Source organism: Symsagittifera roscoffensis, chromosome 2 (genome assembly GCF_963678635.1).
Source record: "Symsagittifera roscoffensis chromosome 2, txSymRosc1.1, whole genome shotgun sequence".
Classification (NCBI taxonomy): domain Eukaryota; kingdom Metazoa; phylum Xenacoelomorpha; order Acoela; family Convolutidae; genus Symsagittifera; species Symsagittifera roscoffensis.
Genome location: NC_087063.1, coordinates 61,723,290 through 61,749,485, shown reverse-complemented (window position 1 = coordinate 61,749,485; position 26,196 = coordinate 61,723,290). Strand labels below are relative to the sequence as shown.

Sequence of the window (26,196 nt, the reverse complement as noted above, 5' to 3'; positions counted from 1 at the left end):
ATAAAATAATTTGACACCAAGTTATACCAACAACATCGAGACCAGTCGGTTGGTTTTGCAATAAATTATGTTAATATTTTTATGTTTTGACATCTTAACAACATCGGGACCCAGCACGAGCTTATCATGCATCAGAACAATTTTTATAATAAAAGGTTTTGAAATAGAAGGTAATAAAAGATAGTTTTTTTTTGTAATGAGCATAATTCACTGCTTTCTGCACGTTGGTATACTTTGTTGTTTTTCCTATGACGCACTAAACACGACAATAATTTGAGGAAAAAATAAAAGTTTTTTAATGTTTTTTTTTTAGTGAGGTGGGAATTTGCACAGCAACCGGCTATCCTGGTTCGGCTTTATCTTTTTTTTTGTTTTCCACGCAAAATCTGGTACCAAAAATAGTATGTGGAATAATTCAAGTGATATATCATATTAAAGCCTTTTCAGCGGTGAGTCGAACGACCTTTACTCAAGTAAAATTAGTTTGCGACGTTTTTTAGCATTTTTAATTTCTTGTTTTTCTAGTCTTTTTTGATATAAACAGTTATCCACAATTTGCCTTTTTTACTAAAACTATTGAATACGTCTGTCTAGTTCTAGGCTTTCAAAATGGAGAGGAATTTTGTATTCGGATGTTTGTTTTTTTTTGTTATCCGTGCAAAATCAGGTACCAGAGAAAAATCATTAGAAAAAGTCAAGTTGTGCATTATATTAAAGCCCTTTCAGACTTGATTTGAACGAAATTTTAAAACGTTAAAAATTTTTTCCGAGTGTCGAGAAAGACCGATTTGAATTTTTTTGATTTGAGTCTAATTTCGTGCGTATAAAGATTTTTCGTCTAATTTGTAATAGGCTTATAATTGCTAGTTTTAAACATAAGGTAACAAACTAACAATTATTTATTTTTACTCAATTGAAATTAGTTGTGAAAAATTTTAGTAGCGCCTTCGTGGGGATACAATTTTGTGAACGAAAAAAAAAATTTTCCGCAGGAGCAGTTAATGCAGCTTAATCACCAATCTAATATACCTGTTTTTTGCTTGAATTCCCATGATATTTGTTTGTTGTTTTCATATTCAACATATCTTCGTAGAACGAGCTTTGCTTGTCTTTAATTTGATCAGACTCTTATACGCTTATTTATGGTCAATTAATCTGCATTCAATCTTTTTTCTATTTCATGTTATATCACAGTTTCTCGCTAATAACATTTTGTTAATACCAGTGATAAAATGTGAAGCTCCCCTTTTGCGTCAGTGACTGAAATTGAGGTTTAACCGACAGCATTTCTCCATTTTGATATCATTGATTCAGGTGGAGTGGCTGGCTCAGCTGTGTTGTATGCTCTGACGTATCCAGACTGGACTGAAGCGGGGCAACTGGGTCTACTTAAACTCCCCCCTGGAATTGAATGGTACCAAGGTCTCCTTATGGAGATAATGCTCTCCAGTTTATTCGCAGTCCAGCTGTTGAACTCAAGTCAACCAAACAAAGCTCCTTCTCAATACGACTACGGTCTTTCTCTGGAAATAGCAGCAGCGTATACTGCTTTGACAATAGCTGGCGGGGGGTTTTCGGGTTGCGCTTTGAATCCCATTCGAGCTTTTGGACCCGCTTTGATTCTGTTAGATTTCACCGACCACTATGTTTATTGGGCTGGTCCGATAGTTGGAACTTTACTTGGAATGTCATTTTATGCCCTGTTTTTGAATCAAGCATTGTTCCTGTGGAAGGAAAAGGTGGAAAATGGAAAAGATAGCAGCAAAAACAACGAAGATAAATCAGATGGAGACAAATCAAGCAGTATGAATTCAGATGAAAAGCATAAACAAAGAGAAATAGAGAGCATGAAGCGAGCGACCAATCCCATTATAGTGGTGGGCACTTCTAAAGAGGGAGCATCACTCAATCCTTCTGCAGGCGAAGAGTACATATCGCGAGTCATCTCTAATGACGATATCTCGGACCAGTCGATCGTTAAGGCAGATCTTGAAGCACTTAGTCGCGGAAATGCTGCCGATTGAAGCAAAAATCGAACCGAACTAACTGACTGAATTGTTATTGTTTTTTTTAATTAAAGATAATAATTTTTGAATAGGATCTGATTTCATGGGTTTTGACATTTTGAATGTTTTGTGAAAATTGAATATGATTTATTGCGATTTATCTTGACGTGATTCATTTTCATTGTTTTCAAAGCTATGTGCGTTTGACCATTTATTTAACTAACTGTCTCCATGCTTGCTGTAAAAAAAAAAGATTTGCCGTTGAACAGTACTTTGTTACAAGGTATGTAAATAATCTTGGTTCAGTTTGTTGATGAAAAAAAAATAAAAAATCTTTGTGTATACGTATGTAATTATGTAAAATTAACTTTGATTGTTGTAAAAAGAAAGAAATTTTCAGTTTTTTTTAATTTAAGCTACCCAAAGAAAAAATGCCAATTATTGATGAGAAATGTTTTGATGATTGAAAGAATCGGTTAAATATGAATTGGTTAAATATGATTATTTAGCCCTGAGGAAGACTAATGTATTACTCAAGTTCCTAACGACTTGCTGGGTACATATCTTTCACCCTCTCTCCCCTCCCTCGAAACGTGAAATCAATTAGGAATTATGGCGTAGTTTCCTAACAATTGCCTTGCTTTTTCTCGTTTAAATTAATCGTTCTCTTCGTTTAATTTTTCTCAGGGATATTTTTAAGGGATATATTATTAACAAGACTTCTCGTATCAGCCTGAATGTTCCGGCTGTCCAAAACTGGTCTCCAATAATTTTTGGTTTATGAAATTTTGACAAATTATGATTTTTCAGATGAATATAAGAATCGTTGTTGGAATTAATCTGACCACCTGGCCTGCCTCAATTCAATTAATAACGATTTTGTAGTTTGGGATAATTCGCCACGCGTAAATAATGCGCGTGAAATTTTCAGCATCAAACTATCACAGCGCTCTTATAATCACGTTAGTCTATTAATGAGCGTTTCAGAGCAAACTTAAAGTCAGGGGAGTTTGCTGCTTAGCGCGCACAATCTGGAACAACGAAGGTCCATGGATCAATTCCCTGAGGTAGTTATTTTTGAGAATTGTTCTGAATAAAAAACCACCCCGGCCATATATATTCCTTACTTTCTTCGAAAGTCGGAACAATAACAAAGAGTTTGTGTTGTTTAATTGATACTGAAGGTAGTGAATACACGTAACTAGGTTATGCTGTTGTTTTTGTTTCGACCACTGCAAGTAAGAAGGAACTTTGTCTCCGAGTAGTTTTTTTGTCCACGTAAAAGCAAGTACGACAAAACTGTTTGGAATCGGTCGAGTGTTATTTTGTAACATTAAAGATCTTACAGTCGTGAATCAAACGTCATTAAAAAGATGCCAAATTTTTTTCTCCATTCGAGAAAACTCGGTTGGAAGTTTTTTTTTACATTTTGAGCAAAACAAACAAGCGAGCAGGCTTTTTGCTGCAGGATTAGCCGTGAAATTTATTTTTTCTCCAGCGCCCTAATAAAAAAAAAACGTTCGAAAAATCAAAAGTTAGGAAAAATGATAACTAATAGGAAGTATGAAAAACAGGAAGAAAGCTTAATTTAATAAAATTGTCAGAAATTTTTAAATTCTAGGCTTTCTTGCAAGTCCTGTTTTCAAACCACGGACGAAAAACAAACCCAATTTTTATTAAAAAAAAAGATAGCACTTTTTTTCATGTTTGATTGTGGTAGGACTTATCGATGCTTCTTGCACATATACATGTTTTCCATGTTTTTTAATCCTGGTATTAGTATACCCAAGGTTATTGTAACCGGGTACTGGACTTCGTTACAATAAACAATTTTGATGCCAATATCGGACCTCAATTCTAGTTAATCTTCCAGTCTGTAATTGTGTACTGTAATCAATCAACAGACATATTTTAAAAATTTCGAATACCCGTTGTAATCGAAAGTTGTCATGCGGTGTTGGTTACACTTGCAATCAGCTTAGTGTCGAATTACGCACCTTCTTTTTTCAACCTAACTTGCAAATAATAGTGTTCATTAAAAGTGTTGACGTATTTGAAAATTTCATTGTAGCATTGGATATTGCATGGCGTATGTTTTCTGCTTCATTTGTGGCTAGTGTTTGATGCTTATTAAGCTTTGTGGCTGAATGGTTAGTTTGTGAGACGCTTAATTGCTAGGTTGCAGGTTTGAATAACATAGCAAGCTGAGTTTTCACTAATTCAAGGCTTAATTATAATTTTTATTATTGCACTTAATAGAGCTGCGTTTTGTCGTGTTCTCCCATTGTTTGCCTCTGTGTCCTCAGTATTCTCATAGTCATAAATGACCATCACTGAGACTTAATTTCACCAAGACGCACTATTCTTAGAGGGTTACAAGTTGCCTAACTACTCACCTTACGAATCCGAGCTTTTTAAAATCACCGGGTATGAACCCTTCCTAAGATTACATCATAGGATCCACAGTGCTAAAAGCATTGTGGCGGTTACCATTCATGGCAACTTCGGGAAAGCCCATTTTCCACAAATAGCTTTCACAACATCAGGGGATTCTGTAGAACACAGTCCCCCGTTTCTGGTCTCCACTAACACAGAAAGTTGTACCAAAAGTCGACTCTATCCGAAGGCCTGCGAGACTACTAATGGTAATTGGTCTGGTGGCTTTCAAGGCCGTATCCAGCCGGGGCATGCGCAACACAAAAATGTCGAGTGTCCCCCAAGGCTTGCGTTTGCCGAAGCAAGGCTCCCCAAGGTTCGCACTTACGTCTTTGAGCACTGGGCAATGCGGCGTGTGACGTTTGCAGAAATGGCCTCGTTTGACGAACCATCGGTGACATATTGGAAGCACGTGATCCAAAACATCGCGCACGTAATAGGAAGTACAAATACCTGTACAACATCGATTTGTTGGAATTTCATTTTTTTTTCATTTTATCGGCTTTGAAGGTTTTGGTTTATTTTTCATCGGTTTTTGGGCCTCGTCTTGCGTCATATGAGCAGAAAACTTATTAGAGTGGGTATGTGTTTTGAAAGAATGACTTGAAACATTTTAGATACTTTTTTTTCAGCTGAACCGTTTTAAGTTCAAGTATTGCCGGCACTGTAGCTCCTTCGAAATTCTATGTTGCGATGCTTATTTAGCATTCAATTATCTTACTTCACTTATTTTCTCAAAAGGTACATGTTTTTCTCAAAATGAGATCTCAGCTTTTTTTCGAAAGCTTTTCTAGGATCCTTTTTTGCCAATTATTTGTCATGCTATGTCTATAATGAATAGCAAAATATGCTAAGCCCTGGTTCGTTTTTGTTTTTGGAAATTGTGTCGTTGAATTTTTTGCATCATTTTTTATTGTTCGAGTTCATTTTACAAGTGGAGTTTGAATTAAGTTCATCAATGGCAAAAACAAATAACGTAAAATTATTTGGGGCCGCGCAAACTTTTTTGATAAACACTGTTGTTCGTTTTGTACACCGGATGACGTTCCTTTGATTTCTTGAAGTCCAAATCTTTTGATTTGTGGGTCTTTTTTTGGTGCTTGAGGAAAATAAAATCAAAAATTGCCATCCAAAAATGTGCAGAAAGTGTTTATAAGTTCTTCGATAAAACTGAGTTGATTCTGAAAAAAAATGTTTTTCTTTCTGTCCGATCATCCAACAAGTGAGAAAAAAAAACTATGCGTTAGGTATGCTTTTTCTCACAAAATCCGAAAGTTGTCTCAGTTTCAGTTACCCTATACTGAAGAATAACATGAAATTTAAACAAAAAATTATAGTAATTTTGAATTTTTTGTTTGATATTTTCCGAAGTTTTTCCTTTTTTAAATTTTTTCAAAATGATTTTGGTCGAATCTTTCCGTGCTACTGCAATACAACCTTCTCGACATGTTTTTCACCCTTGAAAGTCTTCGAGCATGTTTTAGTTTGTCTTGAACTTTTTTCTAACCCAAAAACGTACCACAAGTAATAATCGGACTGGATGTTGAATATTATATAATATTAAAGCCCTTTCTGTCGTAATTCCAACGACATTAAAATTTGGTTTGTTCTAAAATCGAGCGATTCAACCGCGAAAAAGGACATTCTTGAATTTTTAAGCTGTGAATTTTAGTTTTACTCTAGGAAAACTAGTTTCCGAACATAAAAACAGCACTTTCTTAGTAATGAAAAGTTTTTTAGGTTTCTGTGCTCAAATTTTTGTTAATGCTTCTTTCTAGGGAAATTGTTTTTTCTCATTTTCCGTTTTTTACCATTGATTCAAGTTCACGAACTTGTTTTTGTTCTTATACGATACTTTTCTCATCTTATCTTATAGAGGCCATGAAAAAGTACTCTGATCAATTCACTCGAATCACCAGATAAGTATTACCAACTGTGGTATGTATGACCCAGGGGCTGTTGTTGAGTTGAACAGGTCGTTTGATCGGTTGACACTCCTGATAGAGTAAGGGCCAAAATATGATTGCTATCCTGAGTCAAGCATGAGCTACTTGGTTGTACATCCCATTTTTCATGACGAAGTTTATTTGACAAGTTCGATTTCGAAATAGTTGACAGGTAATTGACAAACATTTCCAAAGTTTGGGTGGATATAATGGTTCACAAGAAGAGAGCATATTTTCATTGGTAAAAAAGTTCAAGAAGGGCTGAAGTGCTTGGATGATATACCAAAAGTTGCAGAGAATGAACCCCAAGCTGCAATGGTTGGCTGAATAAAATTGTTGGAAGGTGAATAGAGTTTTTTTCACTGAGTGGTAAAAAGTACATCAGTTTCCTGTTTAAAAAGTGTGGGAAGAAATTTTCTCCTGGGAGTCTCTAATATCACACACACGGATCGCGTTCTTTTCTATCTTCCAGCAGAACAAGGAGGTTTAGGAGTACGGAATTCAATTGAAAATGCCAACTTACCTTTTTCTACTTGAACAGTAGAGAAGCAACATCTTGTCTTGTGAATTCTTTGTCCAGGAAAGATTTGATCAACACGAGCAGAAAACGAAATGAAAAGAAGCAAGGAAAAACTATGAGGAGCAACAGAACAAATTGTTTAGAAACAAACTGGAAGTGTTTGCTGTTTTGCCAGCTGTTCAAAAAGGCGCAGTGTAGCGAAGTATACTTGATAGTTATTCTTTAAGGTTGGATTCATTGCCACTGTCAAAAAAACAATTTCGACCTTTCAAAAAGTGAGTTCAGAGATGCTTTGTGTATTCGGTATAAAAAGTCTCTATGGAAAAAATACTCCAAATGAGATGTATAAACAAGGATTTGACCTACAAAAAGTGGATTGTGACCTTACGCTAAAACGAATTTCGGGATGCAATAGTAAATCTGGCTTCCATGCTCTCAAAAGACATGAAACAGGAACCCATTAGCAATAATGCAAATAGTGAACGTGGTACCCCAGCATTAGTTGCGGATCTTGTAGCTCATAGCGTTTGAGACAGGCAGTCAGCGGCGTCATTCGAGATTCGAATCACAAACACATAGGCTCCGTCTTACCTACATCGTAACGCGATGAATGGTTTGAATTCCGCTGAGGGAGAAAAAAAACGTAATTGTAGCAGCTTGCGAAGGTTAGCATATTTCATTTACTCCACTAGTGACATCTGTGGATGGAGTTTTGGTACCCGAATTTACCTTCTTTTAAAGCGAATTGCGGATGGATGGAGTGCAAAGAGGGACTGACCTTACAGCCATGTGTTACGTTCGTTGTGGAATTTCTTTTGCCATCCTGAGAGCAACTAACTAACTTATGCATCAGAGGCAAACGGGCCACATTGAAGTAACTGGGACTAAAGGATGGCAGCACCATCGGCATAGCAGTTCAGTACTTGGAGCAACTTAGAGATTTAAAAATCGTTTTTCGCCTTCGATTATTCTTGACTTTGCCGTGATATATTTTCCAGAACAAACATTTTTGTTGATTTTGATCAAAATATTATTATTTTTCACTTAAGTTCAAGTTTAATATAATTGAACTAAAGCAAATTTGCTGCCAAAAATTGCAGACTCACTTTAGTATAATTTTGTTTACATTTTGTTAATATTTGAATTCAGTTTTAGCAACTGTTTTTTTTTCAAAGTTCCGCTGCACCTCCCGGCAGAAAAACTCAAGATCTGCGCCTGATTAAAGCTGTTCGATTAGGCATGGACATAACATGATTTTCCTGATTATCTCACCTCTCGCTGCGAATTGTTTTTTTTCTACAGTAGCGGCAGCTTTGTGTATTACTAAGAAAATTCTTTTTTTTCTAAACTAAATCGCAAATGTTCGTGCCACTTTTGGGGCACCTTTACAGCTCTTTGATAGCAAGTGCCTGACATTCGAATGGTAATTAATTAACACAACTGATGCATTGTTAGACATGCGATCAGCTTAGTGTGTTATCACGAGTTTTCTGATTTTTCTAACCTAACTCGCAAATAAAGCGTTCATTAAAAGTGTTTACTTGTTTGAAAAGCTCACTGCACTATTGGAAATTGCAAAGCATCTGTTCTCTCCTTTATTTGTGAATGACTGTTTATTGATACAAATTAAGCTTCCGTGGTTTAGTGTGTGAGACTCTTAATCTCTAGGTCGCACGTTCGAATATTAGGTCTCAGAGGTAGACGAATATTTGCTAATTCGATGCTTCTTTCTGATTTTTTAAAGCAATTTATAGAGTTGCTTTTTGTCGACTTCTCGCAAGTGTTTGCGGATCGAAGCTTCGCTTCTGAGTAAATTTATCAAGTTAACCCACGAAAGCTATTTGTTTCAAACAACAACAATATTAAAAATTCGATTTCAGAAAATTTCTAACCCAATATACCTCGCAATTTTTTGAAATGCGAAATTAAGGCATAAAGGGACTGTATGCTTTCCGATTTGTTGCATGCAATTACAGTGTGGATGTCTTCAGTTTGTTATAGTCCAAATTATTACTGACAAAATTGTGTCTATTTGTATTTGGTGCTACTTTTGCTGAATCGCGTTGGCAATTTGTTAGCATATGTAGCTGCCTTATTCACGACTAGTGTTTGTCGATCGATGGTTAAGCGTGCGTTGCTGAGTGTTTGGTGTGTGAGACTCACAATCTTTCTATTTTAGTAGGTCGCAGATCGAATCTTAGACCTAGCCAAATTTTCAGTAATTCGAGACTTTTTTCTATTTTTTCTTAATGCGGTTTCTAGAGCTGCTTTTTGTCGTGTTCTCGCTAGTGTTTGCGAAGCGAAGCTTCGCCTCTGAGGAAATTTTTGTGCTTGGTTTACTTCTTATTGCAGAAATTTGAGAGATGATCTTTTCTCTTACTGAATAAAAGCGCATATTTTTTTCATTTTAGGTCTTAATTTGCTAAAACTGAAAAAAGGAACAAAATGAATTCATTGCAAACAAACTTGTAATTGAGAATTATCTGAACTGAATATAAAAATGGGACTTAATATGGAAATGGAATAGTAAATTGATAGATTTTGCGGCAATTAGCTAGTAACTCTTCTACTTCGAAAACGATCGTCTAAAACTAGATGTCTGTGGAGCAAGACCTGGACTCAGATTCTAGTGGAACTCTTCTGGTATGTATGGGAACTCCTGGTTGGTTCTCTTTCTGGGGGGTCATAGTGTTATTTCTGTTCGAGAGTCCAGCTCCCTGGCTAGGAGTTCTAACCCGAACAGATTGCGACTGTACTGCCGGGTTTGATGGCATGTTCACTGTAATTGGCATCATTTGCATCTGCTCAGGTTGAGTCTGCATGGGAGACATGTCCCGGCTGCTTCCGGCTGAGATGAATCCATTAGGAATGTGGGTCTGGACTATTTCTATTCCGGTCTTGAACTCGCCTGACGGACCGCCGACATTGTGAGATGGACTTTTGACTATGATGGGAAACTGAAAGGACAAGCCATTTGAGTCGACACATTTTACATGAAACAGTGGTATCAAATATCAGATGATGACTTTGAGAACTCAATTTTAAATCAGTTTATTAAGTTTGGACCTAAAAAAAACATTTATTAGCGGTAACTGACCCTAACGCCGGGATCTTTGTGCTCCGAATATGTCCCGACAGCAATTGCACCTGAATTGTTCTGGTTGGCTCTATTTGGCACATTGCAAGACAGACTTGAACAACTATCAAACAACGATGAGTCATCTCTGTTCTGGGGCAATACAGGCATTGTTGTGTGCGGTGAAATTGACCCCTGATGGCTGTATAGAGAACTAAAGTGAACCACATCTGAGCTCGTATCTCGACTGATGGTACCCAACCCCCACTTGCTAGCTACTGAGCTCCTAGGAGTAGACAAATTGTTGGTTCTGCTAGCTGCCATCTGATGATATTCACTGTAGCCCGGGTTCAAGGTTAGGTTAGCAGGAGTGTTTCCGCCATTTTGATTGGAAACAGGTACCTTTTTGGACTTGAATGACCCGGTGGTACTGGACCGTAGAAGTGCTAGTCTTGTGATTGAGTTAGAAGGGGAGCTTGCACTTGTTCTTTTGACATTGGAGTGAACGGAATCTACCAGTCCTATTATGGAGTGTTTCTTTTTGCTTAACTTGGGTGCCGTTTTGAGGGACGCATTCAGTCGCTAAAACATCAGTCTCAGTTGCAATTCACTCTCAAAAATCGCACAAAATACAAAGGATCACTAAGTTTTGAATTTATATTTTCCAAACCGTGCAAGGATCGCTGTTTTATTGACAAAGCCCAAAATTTGAACTCATGTTTGTACCGCTGTTCCTTCCAAAACGATATTATTGGCATTTCGGTCGTACTTGTCTGTTTCATTGGACGAATGGCCAGTTGAAATTGGATTTACAACTACTTGCCTGGCTGAAGAATAGGATGTACTTCCATTTGCCACTGTACTCGTGCTGTTTGAGACAAGGCACCACCAGTTTATAGACCAGCCACTCTATGCCTAGCACGAACAGGGCGAACAAACTGCCCACCAGTATTAGGATGAAGACCCCGTGGGCGTGGTCGAATGACAAGCGGTACCTAAGATCAAAACATCATGTTAAAGCGGGTGAGAGATGATCAATTTTTAAAGAGAATTAATGTTTTGCCACTCTTATTAAGACCATTTATCCACGGTGGAAAGGACCAACACAAGAGCTGTACAGCTCATCACGGCGAGCCGCTGTTGTCCCCCTGTTTAAGAACTACATGCAATTTTTTTTGGTTATTTTTCTGGGCTGGGTAATGTTGCTTCACCCTCAAGCATCTTAGGGGTTACTATTTTAAGAGTATAACATTTTACGAGGCTACTGTAAAGGGTTTAGCGGGTTCACTAATTAATGCGATACCGAAGAATTTCAATTGGTGTAAAATGTAGCAACTACAAAAAAAGAAAGTACTTTTCGCTAAAAATCAGCTTTAGTTGTCAGGTTTTATTTTTAATTTATTTGTTATTTGCATCAGCAGGCATGGATCTAGGATTTTCTGAAGAGCGGTTTTTTAAAAAGTGTGGAAAATTTTAAAAGTTTTCTTAGGCCGACCAAACTGATTTTGCGAGTATTCCCAAAACACAAAAAAGACGTTCTTTCTGCGCGCGAAGTATTTTCGTGAGAATTATATCGGTGGAATAGAAATTCTGCTTAACGAACCTGCTCATCATAGGCGAATAGCACTCTCCACTGGGCGTGGTGAGCCACTTCTTCTCCCAGGTGGTGATCATGCCTGTGGCCTCGTAGTTCACGAGGCGCTCATTGATCTAAACAAAGGAGCTTTTTCAAAACTCAGAATACTTTTTAATTTATATACGTAATATGAATGAAGACGAAAAATCTTTTTTGACCAATAATATATTTTTTAAAATTTTCGTTTTAACACTTTGAACAAACCGTGCGTTGTTAGAGTAAGAGTATTTTAAAGTGCTGGTAGTTTTTTACGAATTTGATTTTCCATAGCACCTCAGAAACTTCCAAATTGTGGACCATAACCCTATCTAGATTTTTAGCCATACCTGATTGACAAGATTGGAGTGTTTTGGGAACATGAGTCCGTAGGTGTCTGACCAGAAGTTGCTCCCTGCTGCGATCAGAGTGCAGTCGGGGTCAGTGGCTGCCTCGTACTCCACCTGGGGAGCATCGAACATCAGCGCCCCTATCTCGTAACTCCTGTAATACATCATTTATCATCATCATTGATTATGGATCTTGTTAACTATCTCCCCCTCTATGTTATGAATAAAGAATTTGCCACCACTATAAAGAACTAATTCAACGGTTATGCATATGTGAATTTTAAACTTCGTATTAAATTTTCTTCTGTTTCAATGGGGGGGGGGGGTAAATAGTAAAATTCGCTACAATGGTATACACTGTTCCAGCACGAAACTAGCAACAAAGATGCTAAAGACTAAAGATGCTGAAAGGGAAATTGTGAAGCGCTTACATGATCAATCGAGCTAAGAGTATATCATTTGTCCTAACTATGTTGCCTAAATTGGTGAAAATGATGATTTGATTTTTTTGTAGGATGGAAAATATGAATGTTTTTTAGCTGCAAAAACTAGGAATATCTTGGTACCCGGGGGTAACTTGTTCTCACTTTAGCTTGGCCACTCCCTCTGCGAGGCTCTTGACGTTGTTCTTTTTGAACTCCCTGTACCTCTGGGGGAAATAGAGCTGCAAGTAGTACTCTGTGCTAGTGCCGTTGATAGTCGCAAACTTCATGTCACTGTCCGGATAACGAAGCTACAACAGATTTTTATAACAAAATTGTAATCAAATTCATAAATTGCTGTTTAGTTTTTTTGAGAAGCTTTGCGTTCAATTTCCAGTGTACGTACTGCTATCTGTAAACAGAATGCCTACTGAAAACTTTTTGCTTTGGTGTCCTGAAGGTTACAGATGTTTTGTTTTAAACCATATTTTTTCTAAAAAGAAATGAAAGAGTTTGCCCAGTTACCTTTGAGATGTCTATGTTGGGATCCAGCATCCGACCCGCCATGAAGGAGGCCAAGTTAGCCGTGTAGCCAGCAATGAACACAACAGCGAACATACCCCACGCATTGACTATGATTCTGCTGGCCACACTCTTGGGGGGTTTGGAGGCGTAGGTGTGTGAGAAGAGTAGGGACCAGGTGTGGAGGAGGCCAGAGGGGAAGCTGAACACAGAGCGTCTGTTGCGTCCATTCGGGTGCAGGCCATAAGGCGACAGCCACTGAATCACAAAACATTAATCCATTCTCAGAAACAACAATTTCACGTGACCTCAGCGCCAGAAATATCTAACTTTTCTTAGTCATCTCACTAAGAGGCGACCATTACAATTTTTGGCAGATGTACAGACGTAAATGGCTTCAAGAAAGCATGCCACAGCTCTAAGTCGATCAAATTTACCCAAGCACGAGAAAGAAAATGTGCTTTTTTCTGTCCCATCAAATTGCAGCTTTTTTCTGTCCCAGAAAATCTTGGCCAATAAGTCAACCAGGTATAGATGTTTTTTTTGGCTGCGAGAAATTGGTTTTTTCCCATTATAGCCCCACTGCCTAATTAAAAAAGCCCCCCAGACACAGGTTTCGTAATATGGAAGGTTTATAAATTAATTACCAGGGTGGGGTGCTTTTTTAAAATTTTTTCAAATTGCTGCGTGATTCCTCATTGTCATCAAACAGAAAATTGTAGGAGGAGCTTACTTCGAAGAATGCCATGAAGATTGCAGTGACGTGGACGAATATGAAGATGAGTATCCACATGGCGGGCGAGAAGGGGTCCATGAAGGCGCTGGTGGCTGGTCGGGGGGGCTTCCTAGCAGACAGAGTGCCAAACGCGCTGCTGTAGTAAGGGACACTGAACTGGATAGCCTCTGCCCTCTGAGGTGTGATGCTAGTTGCACCTGCCGCCATGTCAGCTGAGTCCCGTAAGATATCCCCTATCATGCCTCGCCATTGGCCTTCAGTGTATGACCCAATTGTAGCTTCAGGAGTCAGGAAAGCCTGAAACAAGTGAAAATAAACTTTTTAAAGATTGCTCAGCTCTTTTCCCCATCTGCAAGGTTTTATAAATAAAATGATGGTTCACGTTTTCCGATTGTTATTAAAATTGACACGCGGAATAGCTACGCCATGACAAACATATTTTGATTTTCATGATTACTCTTGTAAAAGCACTCGTTATGCCATAAAAGTGCAAGCTGAGAGAGGGGGTGGAGAGCTGATGGCTTCATGACTAGTTTTAATGAAGTGAAAAGACGACGAGTTAACGGAATGAAACGCTACTGTGTTGTATTTTGGCGTTTTGTTAATTCGACATACTCCTATTCTATTTTTGGAGAGACCTGAAATCAGGGGCGGATCTAGGATTTTCTCGAGGGGGGGGGGGGTGGGGGGGTTGGGTTTTCAAAAAAAAAAAACTTTTTTTTTAGGTCTTTTTCTTTTTTTAGTTCGACCTACTTGATTTTTCGAGCTCCTCCAAAGCAGTACAAAAATCCTGTTTGGGCCAAAATTTCTGCGCCGCAGGCAAAATTTTGACAAAATAGGTTAAAAAAAAAAGCGTTTTTTGGCATTTTTTGGAAAATGTTGACCAAAAAATCGCGTTTTTTCGGCGCGCGCTCCTCCCTCAAAATTAATATATATTGGCGCCAAAGGCGCCTTTAGAAAAATTTTAGGGCCCTTCACCAAAAATGGATATCTCAAAATAGTACAAAGGGAGACCCTTTGGGTCGGCAAGGGGTCGAAACCCTGATGGGAAGAACGGATGCCCCCCCCCCCCCCCAAATCCGCCCTGCCTGAATTGACAAAGGCTGTAAAATGATAGAGATTGAACTTCTTGACGGCTGTCTCTAAAAATAGTGAGTTACTATGGTAAGTTAAGCTGAATCAAAAATTTTTCGTCTTTCCATATTTCTTTGCAAGCTCACCTGGTACTTGAAGTTGAGATCATTAGCGAGACTCTTGAGAACTTCAACTGTGAATCCGTAGCAGCATAACACGTCCACCTTGTCCGCACTCTTACCATCCAGGTACTTCTGGATCTGGTCGGGGTCCACGGTGAACGAAGAGATATTGAGACACTGGATGCCTACGTCTCTACACTACACGTAAATAAAAAATTTACTTTGTTTTTTTAGCCATTACAGTATTAAAGTATGATTTTTAATCTGCACCACAAAATCCGTTTCAAAAAAGCCGTTTCTGCACCGTGGCTGTGCAAGACTGCTTTCAAATTACCTAAATATCATTTCATCGTTTTTATCATCAATTCCTTAGTTTAAAGCCCTGTTGCTCACACAGTGGTGCCGGGTGGTAGGGGAAAGGCTGAACTGACCTTGATTCCAGCTTGCTCGCTCTCTTCATTGTACTGCGCAGTCTGCATCACAAAGGGCAGAGACAGCTTCAACACCAGTCGTATTTTCTCAGTGTCCGCTATTCTAACTGCATCTGGCAACAGAGGCGAACCTGAAAAAAAAACGGTCATGGCTATCGGTTTTTCAGAAAAAAAACAAGAGATAACTTACACATTCAGTTACATTTTTCGAAAGTCAAAACAATTATATGGTTCCGGAGTTTACGAAAAAGGTTACCACAAACTCATTATAAATCGTTTAGTATAGTAAATTCTAATAGTTAACAACAAGACTACATATCAGGGCGAGGCCCTGAAAGTTCCGACAGTTCTTGTAAGTAAATTGTGGCGCATCGGTAGTGATGGTGCCCAGTAGTCATATGATTGCGGGTTCAATTCGCACGTGCACTGCAATTTACAAGGTGAGCTATTGTAAGATAGTCATAGCTTAGTTAACCTTAAACAAATGTCCTTTGCGTTAGGCCTCTGGCCGCTTAACTGAAAAAAAATTGAAAGCTTCAGCTAAAAAGAAAAGAAAAAATACAAAAAAAAATATTTCCCATCAACTAAAATTGTGCGCGCTCAACCTCCGTAGTATGATTTAAAAACGAAATATCAATAACAAATTCGTATTCTCGGCAATACAAAATTCATCGGTAATACTAGCTAATTTCATCCAAATTTTGCAGTTAAACAAGTTCATAACTTCACCACTACAGCTTCCATAACAAATTGGCGCAAGCTAGCCACACGAACCGGTCGGTAATGTCCTTGAGACAAATTGCTCTTTTTGGCGTCAGCCTTAATCAAGGCTGAACCGAATTAGAATCGAAAAACAGTTAAATAGGATATAACCCCCGTTTTTAGTATATTAATACATGGGCAGATGGGGGACTCGAACCTACGTCAACTGGCAAGTTTGTATAGTCTGTACGTTAGCTTAGTCCACTCGGCCAACTGTGCTTGTTTTTATATGCATTTATACTCTGTTTTATATGCATCTATACTCTGTTTTATATGCATCTATACTTTACATTTGCGTTGCAACATCCTCCCCCCTGAAGAAAGAAGAACAGGGGCGAGCTTAACGGTAGGTCGAGTGACTTCACAGGTTGCGGTCTTAACAAGGGCGGATCGGGCGCAACCGTCCTGTCCGTAGTTTAGCTTAACGATTCGGGCGAGAGGGTAGTTCCCACGCGGACTATCGGGCTCAATCACCCACATGAGATCGCCTGTCTTATAAGTGGAGTCACATTGAGTGATTGAGTGTGCCACTTGACACGCCTATTCAGTGAGGGAACATATTCGCGAAGCCAACGAGACCAGATAGCGTTGGCAAACGACTGCGCTCGCACGTACCTTTTCTTTTGGTCGAAGTGCTCCCCGGGTAAAAGTGAAGGAAAGCTTGTGGCATGTTGTCCAAGCAAAAAGTGGTTTGGGGTTAACGCTTCGAACTCACGTGAATGCGTACTAATGGGAGTGATTGGCCTCGAATTCAAAGCCTGCTCAACTAAGCAGAGTGTTGTTCCTAACACCTCTTCGGTGACTCGCCTACTGCCTAGTATATCGTAAAGCACGCGCTTCACGCTTCGGACGAGGCGCTCCCAGGAGCCGCCATGATGAGGTGCGCCTGGCGGGTTAAATTTCCAAGTAACACCTTTGTGTGCAAAAATGGTCGGAGCGATGCCATTCCAGCTCTTGATGCAGGCAAGTAGTTCCTTTTCCGCACCAACGAAGTTCGTGCCGTTATCCGACCAGATCGTGCTTGGTGTACCACGACGCGCAATGAACCGTTCAATGCCCATGACACAAAAACTAGTGTCCAGAGATGGTACAATCTCAAAGTGTACAGCCCTGGTGAAAATCCCCATCTTGTTTCAGTGCTTCTGCAAACCGGAACGTAAAGCAGTCTAAAGTAATCCACACCCGTATGATTAAAGGGTGATTGCGTATATCCGAGACGTTCGACAGGTAAATCGGACATAATTGGCTGGATAGTACTTGCTTTGCGTTTTCGGCATGTTACACATTGACTTTCGATAGACCGAAGTAGTCGACGCAACCCAAGTATTGCATATTTCATATTTAAAACGGAGAGCATGTAATCTAAACCGTGATGAAAATGCTTGTGGTGGAGACTGCGGGCCAACAATTGAACTAGGGTATGTCGGGCGTCGAGTAAATCGGGTGCTAAGTATCAAACGATACCAGCGGGACCGATAAATGGCGAGTATGTGGCAATTTTACTACTTATCTTAATAGGTTTGCCAGCGGTGAGTGTTTTTGACTCAACGGGGAAGATTCCATCTGAGCAAGTTGAATGAGTTTGCTTCCTGCAATATCAATTTCAGTGGAGTCGGTGATTCGTAAGTCCTTACCGCGAAAATGCTTTATGTGAAGGCAGCATCCTCAACATAAAAGCGACTACTCGATTGTATATCGTAAAGGAACTGAACCTTTCCCAATTGAACCCGTTTTTGGGATGTTTGATGGATGTGATATCGGTGACGAAGGAAGATGATGTCTCCAAGCAATTATCAACATCACAAGAAGGACCCTTCAAACGAATCTTATTGATTACACGTTCTTCGGGTATAAACGGCCAATCAGTAGTCCTGAGAATGCTGGGACCAATAACCGAGCTGCTATCCTTGAGGGCTTCCGAAGAAATCCCCCGCGTACCGATATCAGCTGGATTATCGCCGCCCAGAACATGGTGCCACTCATCAATAGTGGTCGATTCGAAGATTTCGCCGACACGGTTAGCGATGAATACAGGTAATTTTTCAGTTTAGCCACTGCAAAAATGTTGTACTATCTCTCCACATGTAGACATGGTTAGTGCTGACAGTAAGGGTTGTCATTATATCATCTTTCAGTCGTGTGGTGAGCAGAGCAGATTGAAGCTATAGCTTTGGTATAGATAGCGCTTTCATGGGCGCAACGCGAGCTTTGCCAAAGAGAAAAGATATTTGAGTTTTGTGCGAACTCGAGAGTCGCGCACGCAATAACCCAACCGCGCAGAAAACGTCCTGCGAGCTATCACTGAACATGTGGAGCTCAGCAATGATCCACAGGCTCTGTGAAGCAACAAAGGGAATAGTCAATTGCCCTAAGAGAGGGAAACCGGAGTGCCACTCGAGAAATTTATCTCTTATCTCTTCCGGTAATTCATCTTCTCAAATTTGACCACTGATTTTCCAAACATCTTTAAGGAAAAGACGGGCCCTAACGGTTTATGAAGCTACTAACCCAACAGGTTCAAACGCAGAAGAGACAAAACTCAAGACGGTTCGTTGAGTTAATGCCTTATCGAGACGACGATCCACGCCTCTGCTAACAACCAATGTGTCTTTCACATGATCCCACTTGAGACCTAAGACGTGTGATGATTGTTCGGCACTGTCACAATATTCCTTGATGGGTGAAGACGAGGTTTTGCAACCCTCGGGGTTCATTGCTGAAGTGCTTTCATCAGCATTACTGACAAAATTACTCAAATTAAATCCTCCCAACTTTAGTAACGAAAACAAATCGCGGCTAATTTTAATTGCATGGGTAACGCTCTCGAACGAATCCAAGTAATCGTCCATGTAAAATTTTTCACTTACGACTGAGGCGGCCTCAGGGTATGTGGACATTATAGTCAATTGCCCAGAAACATTATCAGTTGCTGTTTTCCGCAACGCTAAATTGGCGCATGTAGGCGAATCCCGTGCGCCGAATATATGGCGAGTGTACTGATGAACTACCACATCGGAAGTGGTATCCTCCCGCCAAAAAAAATGGAGCGAAATTTGATTGCGGGCGAGGACTCCTACCTGGAGGAACATACCCTCTATATCCGCGGAGACGGCGTATTTGTGTTGACGGAATCGCAAAAGTACAAAAATTAAATTTTGGAGTAGGTCCGGACCCACCAATCAGGACTTATTTAAGGATGTGCCGTGGAACTTAGAAGCCCCTTCAAGGACTCGACACCCCTTACCCGACTTATTTGGTTTTACGACGGGATGGTGCGAAGATACCACTCGCGATCGGAACGCTTACGTGGATCATGCGGTTCGACGAAAACGACATAGCCTTTCCTAATGTCCTCTCTAATTGTGTCTGCGTATCTTTCGCGCAGTTCAGGGTCTTTACTTAACCTTCTATCCATTGTTTTAAACTGGGCGAGTGACGAGTAATAGTTGTTTGGTAGACTGACATTACTATCAATCCAAAGCATAGGCACAATGTATCTTAAGCCATTGTAAACGGTTTCAGATTTTAGGATGAATAAAGCATGTTTATCCGCGGCGGAACGGGCATCGACTTGTTTTAAAGATACATAAGATTCCAACTTGTACCAGAATTTTATCTGGTCGGTCAGAGAAGAATCTTCAACAACACACTTGAAACACGAAGAAGTAGAAACAACGGACAGCGGCAACGGACCCTTTATGACCCAACCTATCGGGGAACGGAACACGGTGAGTTTTTTTTTTTCATCTCCCAATATAAACTCAATGGGTCTAACGGCGTGGTAGTAGTCTTGTCCTATAATAACTTCAGCATCCTCATAAGTGTATTGAATGGGCTTAATAGGGGGTGCTCATTGTGGATATTTTTCTGCGAATCAGCAATATTGACTAACTCGGAACCAATCCGAATATTGTCTTTAACATATGCACATAGAGAAAATACGAAATCACTATTATTCGGCAACGGACCACTTATGACCCAAACTATCGATAGGCGAACGGAACACGGTGAGTTTTTATCCTCTCCCAAGATGAACCCAATGGGTCTAACGGCATGGTAGTAGTCTTAATAGGTGCTAATTGTGGATTTTTATTCTGCAAATCAGCAATATTGTTTAATTCGGAACCAATCCGAATAATGTCTTGAACATATGCATACAGAGGGAATACGGAATCACTATTATTCAGCTCGGGGAAAACTGTAAGCTTGTCCTCTGAGTCTCAACGACGGTGGTTGAATTGAAACCACTAATTGACAAGTTAACGGGCTCCCCTACTAAGCCGAGACGGTTAAGGAGTGACGAAGACACCCAAGAGTGAGTCGATGCACTATCACAAATCAGGAGACTAATTACATCCGAGGATACAACAAGTGTTGCAATTGGCAACAATTCTTTAGATGATTCAATGTCATGTACATCACTAACAGCGGCATGGGTTTGTATTCTCCTTGGATTTGTTTGTTCCAGCCTTATTTGACACATTGGAATTTTCCTTCCGAGGAAAAAAATTTTCGGCTCCATGGAGCAAGACATTATGCGTGCTATCGCATTCTGGCTTCGGGCACATTTTAGCTCTAAAAAATTTTGCCGGAAACTATGATTGCGATTGAGGCAAGCGAAGCAAAGTTTTTGTTCAGCTACGTATTTTGCTCGCTGAGTAGCTTTCTTTTCCTAAAAAACAGCACAGTTCCACAATGCATGACTACCCTTAAACAAAACGCACGGCGGAAACTTAGACTTATCCTGAGCCTGACTAGTTACCTGGCTATTGGCTGCAAAAAATTTGGTTGTTTTTGGTTTAACTGATTCCTCGTTTTTTTTGGCCTTAGAGTTGAGTACAAGTTATCTTTCATGTCCCTCGACCTTTTCTTTCAACCAGTTATTCAAGTCTAAGAGTGTTGGCCGCTGCCAATTATGCCTAACAATATGCATTGACCAAGCTTCCTTGAGGTTAGGCGGAAATTTACTAACAGCTTGGTTCAACAGGTTAACACCCTTTAGATCATCGTTGAATGACAATGATTTGAAAACTGATACGAGGCCAGATATGGCAGAGGAGAAGCTAATGACAGTTTCGGAATTGTGCATCTTAAGTGGAGGAAAAGTATTCAGCTTATCAAGATGCGCACCAACAATAGCATGTGGTTGCCCAAACTTCCGTTGCAAGGTGGCCAGTGCATCCTTGTACATAACGCCACTATAACTAAACTCCGCAATTGCAGTTTTTGCTTTGCCTGTGACGAGTGTTTTTAAGTATGTCAGTTTCGTATCAACGGTGAGAACAGCGAAATCAACGGTGGACTTAAACTGACCAAACCATTCGTGCCAGTTTAACGGGTTGCCGTCAAACTGGGCTAACTTTCATTCAGGAAGATGATCTTTGCGCCTATGCATCAATAATTCCGCCAATTCTGGAGCGGAGAGAGTTCGATCCGATGAACAACCTTGGTTCGGATAAGCGTAAGACGGAGCGTAGTCTTCGTTGACTGGCTGATAACCAGTATTAGTATAGTTGACAAAATACGGAACATGTTGGGGATGAACTGGCGGAGAATTAAAATACACAGTCCTCCCACTAGTAAACGGGGCGGCGGTGTTACACGGTGGGACAACAGTTGTCACATTAGAAAAAATGTTTCCAGCATTACAACACGGAGCAGGCGTGACGATTGGAGTTGTAGCTGCCAATCGCCATAAGTTTGCATCACGTGTGTAGTAATCGTTGATTTTAGGTGTTACAGTATGCGGTACAAAGGGAAGATTATATTGCGTCTGAACTGGCGCTGCATGGCAATTAGGTGCCGAAAAGAAAACCGCGTTGGTTTTACTCCAAAAGATGAGAAGCCACCACCAGAAAATGCAGATGACAAAGAAACAAAACCAGAACCGGGTTGTGCCGGTAACATTAGGACAGGTAATGATTCCGGTTGACCGATGGCATTAGTTATGTCTGAACTCATGATCTGTAAAGGAACAGCAGACGGTGGTGGTAACAGGTGTGCACTAGAAATATGAATGCACATTTGTAAACAGCATTATCAATTTTTGTGGTGTGACTATTATTCTCAATGTACTCAAGTAATAATGAGTGACCTTTCAGCAGCTCAGTTTCTAGATTTAGACGGGTTTCAAATAATTTGCGTATCTTACTTTGGAGTTTTTCGTCCATGTTTTTCACAAATTGACAATGTTTCACGGATGCTCACCAAAGAAAAAACAATTAATAAAATGAGATACTGTTTTGATACGTAATTAAATTTGCATTAATATATCAACATTAGTTTACAAGATGGGGGAACTTGACGTCTCAAAGCTTCTGCCTGAAACCTATTTTTTTATAGCTATTCGAGCTTTCAGTGGTAAGCGGTTCCGCTTCTTACGCGTCTTAAGAATGTTAAGATTAGCGCTATAACGCCTTAGAAGGAGGAGAGTCTTAAATTCAAGGGAAAGTGGCTGTTGAAGCTCTTTACTTCTCAATTAGTACCTGGTCCTTAGCCTTACGCTTAGAGATAAAGTCTTTGACGACGTTCAGAACGAAAATACCTGTTGAAACTAAACTTTCCTTTATATCCTCGGTTCCGTTCCGTTTACAGAATACCTTCGCACAAATATTTGTCCTATACCCTAATAACAAATTGACAAGTTGCTCACTACTCAGCTTGCGGTTGTTGTTGCTGCGGTGCCTACTTATCGAGTTATCAATGGCGTCGTGCCAAATTACAAGGTCGTTACGGTGCGACAAGTAGTGATGCAGGTAGTACTGTATTGCTTTCTGAGAGTCCCTAGCGTTAAAATTCAAACTCAAAACTGGCTCTGGGACGCGCTCCTAGAATGATTACCATACACTTAAGGGACCTATGCGACGGCTGCGTTACGCTTAAGTACCAATGGGGTTGGAAAATTAAGTTGGTCGGTTGAACTCCAACAACACACACGGAGTAAACCTGAGGCTGAAAGAATTCAACTTTACTCACTTAGTATCACCTTACCTGACCACTTAACATTACTGTCACGCAATGAAGTCAATAATCGGTCGGGCAGAAACAGCTTTGATTTACTTGAAGCGAACTGGCTTTCAGTTTCACCAAAGGTGGGTGGGGGATCAAGTAAATTGGTTAAATTCCAACAACACACAAGGAAGAAACCTGAGGATGAAAAAACTCAACTTAATTTGCCTGATATTCCGCTACGAGACCACTTAACATAAGGTTGGTTTCATCTTACAGCACAGTTTTGCAGAATTCTTGGGACGTTTTGAGAACTTTTTGGTAATTTTTTTTTCTGTTTCCACAAAATTTTTCGGAAAATTTTGATCAGCGGGTTCGAGTCATAAACCAATCCAAAAAACTAGTCCAGTTCCGATTTCACAAATTACTATTCCGTTCAGATATATCCAAAATTTTTTGGTATCGAGAAAAAGTGTCAAGTAAATTGTCTAAGTACCGATTGTAAGATATTTCAGTTCAACGGAACTGTCCAAAAATTTGGAGTATTGACCAAAAAATTACCGGGTGCCAGCTTGCGGAAAAATTTTGAACATATATGACAGCGTAAATCAATTTATAGCACAAGTGGAGTTTTAAGAAGTTGTCGAGTCTTACAGTTTTGGAGGATGGGTGGTCACCGGTTTCGGGTTGTCAAAGCTTTAGTAAGTCTCAGAGAAATTGTTCAGCAATTACGTCTCTAAGTCGTACAAAACGTCTGTAGTTGACTTGGTATCTATATCACTCCAGTACTAGTCCAAACACGGTTAATCACACTCCCCAGTCCAGGTCAAATAATCCAGTTTTGGGAGGTTCATCTGAATGTTCTGTCCTTTCGGCAGTTAAGACACATTGCGTTGCTTGGCCATGTTGTTTGCAATCTCATCTGATGCTTCAATCTTTCACTGTTCGATCAGTCCTTCTCCTGCCTTGTTCAGCGCTTTCGCTAACAACTCTGCTCTATTTGCACTCGTGTCGGGGAAACTGTCGTGTCCGGGAAACACTCGAATAAAAGCAAAGGGGCCCCTTGGGCAAAGGGTCCCTTGTCTTGAAAAGAAATTGGTCGTTTAATTATTAAACAATCAGAGCATTAACTGTCCCTTGTGGGGCGCCAAAACGTGCGCGCTCAATCTCTGTAGTATGATTTTAAAACAAAATTTCAAAATTAATTCGTATTCTCGGCAATACAAAATTCATCGATAATACTAGCTAATTTCATCCAAATTTTGCAGTTAAACAAGTTCATAACTTCACCAATACAGCTTCCGGCTCTTTTCCAGTCCCCCCTTTCAAATTCAAATTTGAAAAGCTTATTTAACATTGGCATAATGCAATGAAATTTGGCATGGTGAACAAATCGACAACTGTGAACAGATTTGTTCTTCATACTTTACAGCGTAACATCACTCATTTAGCCGTAAAAACACGTAAAACAAACATAACTCGGTATTTTGGATGGGGGGAAACAGGAAAAGAGCCCAGCTTCCATAACAAATTGGCGCAAGCTAGCCACAAGAACCGGTCGGTAATGTCCTTGAGACAAAGTGCTCTTTTTGGCGTCAGCCTTAATCAAAGCTGAACCAAAACAGTTAAATATGATATAACCCCCGTTGTTAGTTTATTAAAACATGGGCAGGTGGGGGTTTCGCACCTACGTCAACTGGCAAGTTTGTATAGTCTGTAACTTAGCTTAGGCCACTCAGCCAACTGTGCTTGTTTTTATATGCATTTATACTCTGTTTTATATGCAACTATACTCTGTTTTATATGCATCTATACTCTACATTTGCGTTGCAACAAAAAAAATAACGAGAGCAATTAGCGTGCTTCAAATCAGCATGGGATGATGTCCGAAACGGATGTTTTGCCGTTTTTGTTACCTATTGATAAAAACAAAAATAAAAATTTCGCGCGCTTTTGTTCCGACCATAAAAAATGGAGAGGAACTTTGTATTTGGGTGTTGTTTAGTTTTTTTGTTTTCCACGCAAAATCAGGTGACACGAAAAATCAACGGAATCGGATGAGTGATATATCATACTAGAACCTTTACAGTTGATATTAGAAGGTCCTTTAATAATTTCCTAAAACATTCACCCAGTATCGAGAAAAACATTTTTGAAATTTTTGGTTTTCCGTCTAATTTTGAGCTAGTATAGCCGGAGCAACAATACTGCTCGTATCGGCGCAAACTTTGAAACTTCAATTTGGAATCAACTGGTTTTGTGGGTGTTGGTTGATTCGTAAGTGCTAGAAACAATTTAAAAAGCAATCACTAGTTGCCAACAAACAGATATCCCAAACTGTCAAAACTGTGGTTTTGAACATCCATTGGTTTATGAAAAACATTAAAAATTGAAGAAAAAAAAAGTTTCTTATTGATCGCAAATGTTTTTACAATTGGGTAATTAACTTTTAACAGACTATTGTCTATTTTTATACCCACGTTGTTTTTGCTACGTGATTTCAAAAAAATTTGTAAACAAAAACTGGAAAAAAATCTGAATGTTTCGACTGCCCTTTAAAGAATCTGAAGATTTTGGTGGAAAAAACGAAAATTTCTATAAAAATTCGAGCGATTTCTAGTGTTTTGTTTTCAAGTTTTTGCTTGTGCCAGTTTTTGTAAAAATTGAGTTCTACGTATGATTTTTTGCTGTTTTTATTTGGCTAAAAAATCTGTTTTCTTTTTTTGTTGCAGAGGAACGGTTTTATTGATTTTAATTGTTGCAACGAAGTGGTTTTGCTGAAATTATCTCTGCAGGAAAAAAGTTATTTACCATTGCTGCTGATCCATTGCATTTTAAGGCAAGACTTGAGTCTCTAAATTGTTAGTTATCTTAAAGTGAATTTAAGTTGATTAAGTTTGGTCTGCGTGCTTTTTCATAATATTTTGCCCTGTAAGTACTTTAGGTTTTTGTTTGTCAATCCTAAATTGATAGGTGCTTAAAAGTTTGATTGAAAAGATGTTTTTGAACTTTCAAGCTGTTTTTCTTTCTCGCTGCTACTACTTATCCGCATCAGACTCTGTTTTCTTTTCTAGATTTCCGGATGACATTTTGATTCTCACCGTAAGTTCCGTTTCGCCTCGTTAAATTTGTGCTCAGAGCATCAATATTTCTTACATGATATTTTAAAAATTCTGGCGAAACGGTGTTTTGAAAAGTCAAAAAAAACCACACCGAGCCTCAAATATTCGGCC

General features: G+C 39.5%; 3 protein-coding genes across 7 annotated transcripts in view; 1 reads left to right on the top strand and 2 right to left on the bottom strand.

Annotated features, from left to right (window-relative positions):
* Positions 1-2,414, top strand: part of LOC134839590 (aquaporin AQPAn.G-like) — a 364,076-nt gene extending 361,662 nt beyond the window's left edge. Inside the window, exon 4 of the mRNA XM_063855194.1 lies at positions 1,315-2,414. Within this exon, the coding sequence (XP_063711264.1) occupies positions 1,315-2,024 (710 nt within the window). The 3' untranslated portion in view covers positions 2,025-2,414. The remainder of the gene's footprint in view (positions 1-1,314) is intronic.
* LOC134839588 (rab-like protein 6) overlaps positions 1-26,196 on the bottom strand; it is a 323,021-nt gene that overhangs the window by 153,817 nt on the left and 143,008 nt on the right. The gene's annotated exons all lie outside the window — the stretch shown is intronic.
* LOC134839574 (glutamate receptor ionotropic, NMDA 3A-like) overlaps positions 9,403-26,196 on the bottom strand; it is a 106,054-nt gene continuing 89,260 nt past the window's right edge. For all 5 annotated transcript variants that reach the window (XM_063855167.1, XM_063855169.1, XM_063855166.1 and 2 more), the window contains 10 exons: positions 15,254-15,384; positions 14,847-15,020; positions 13,624-13,923; positions 12,894-13,148; positions 12,534-12,679; positions 11,947-12,100; positions 11,588-11,694; positions 10,808-10,979; positions 10,006-10,566; positions 9,403-9,865 (listed from right to left, as the gene is read on the bottom strand). In XM_063855167.1, coding sequence (XP_063711237.1) covers positions 9,500-9,865; positions 10,006-10,566; positions 10,808-10,979; positions 11,588-11,694; positions 11,947-12,100; positions 12,534-12,679; positions 12,894-13,148; positions 13,624-13,923; positions 14,847-15,020; positions 15,254-15,384 — 2,366 coding nt within the window. In that variant the 3' untranslated portion in view covers positions 9,403-9,499. The remainder of the gene's footprint in view (positions 9,866-10,005; positions 10,567-10,807; positions 10,980-11,587; positions 11,695-11,946; positions 12,101-12,533; positions 12,680-12,893; positions 13,149-13,623; positions 13,924-14,846; positions 15,021-15,253; positions 15,385-26,196) is intronic.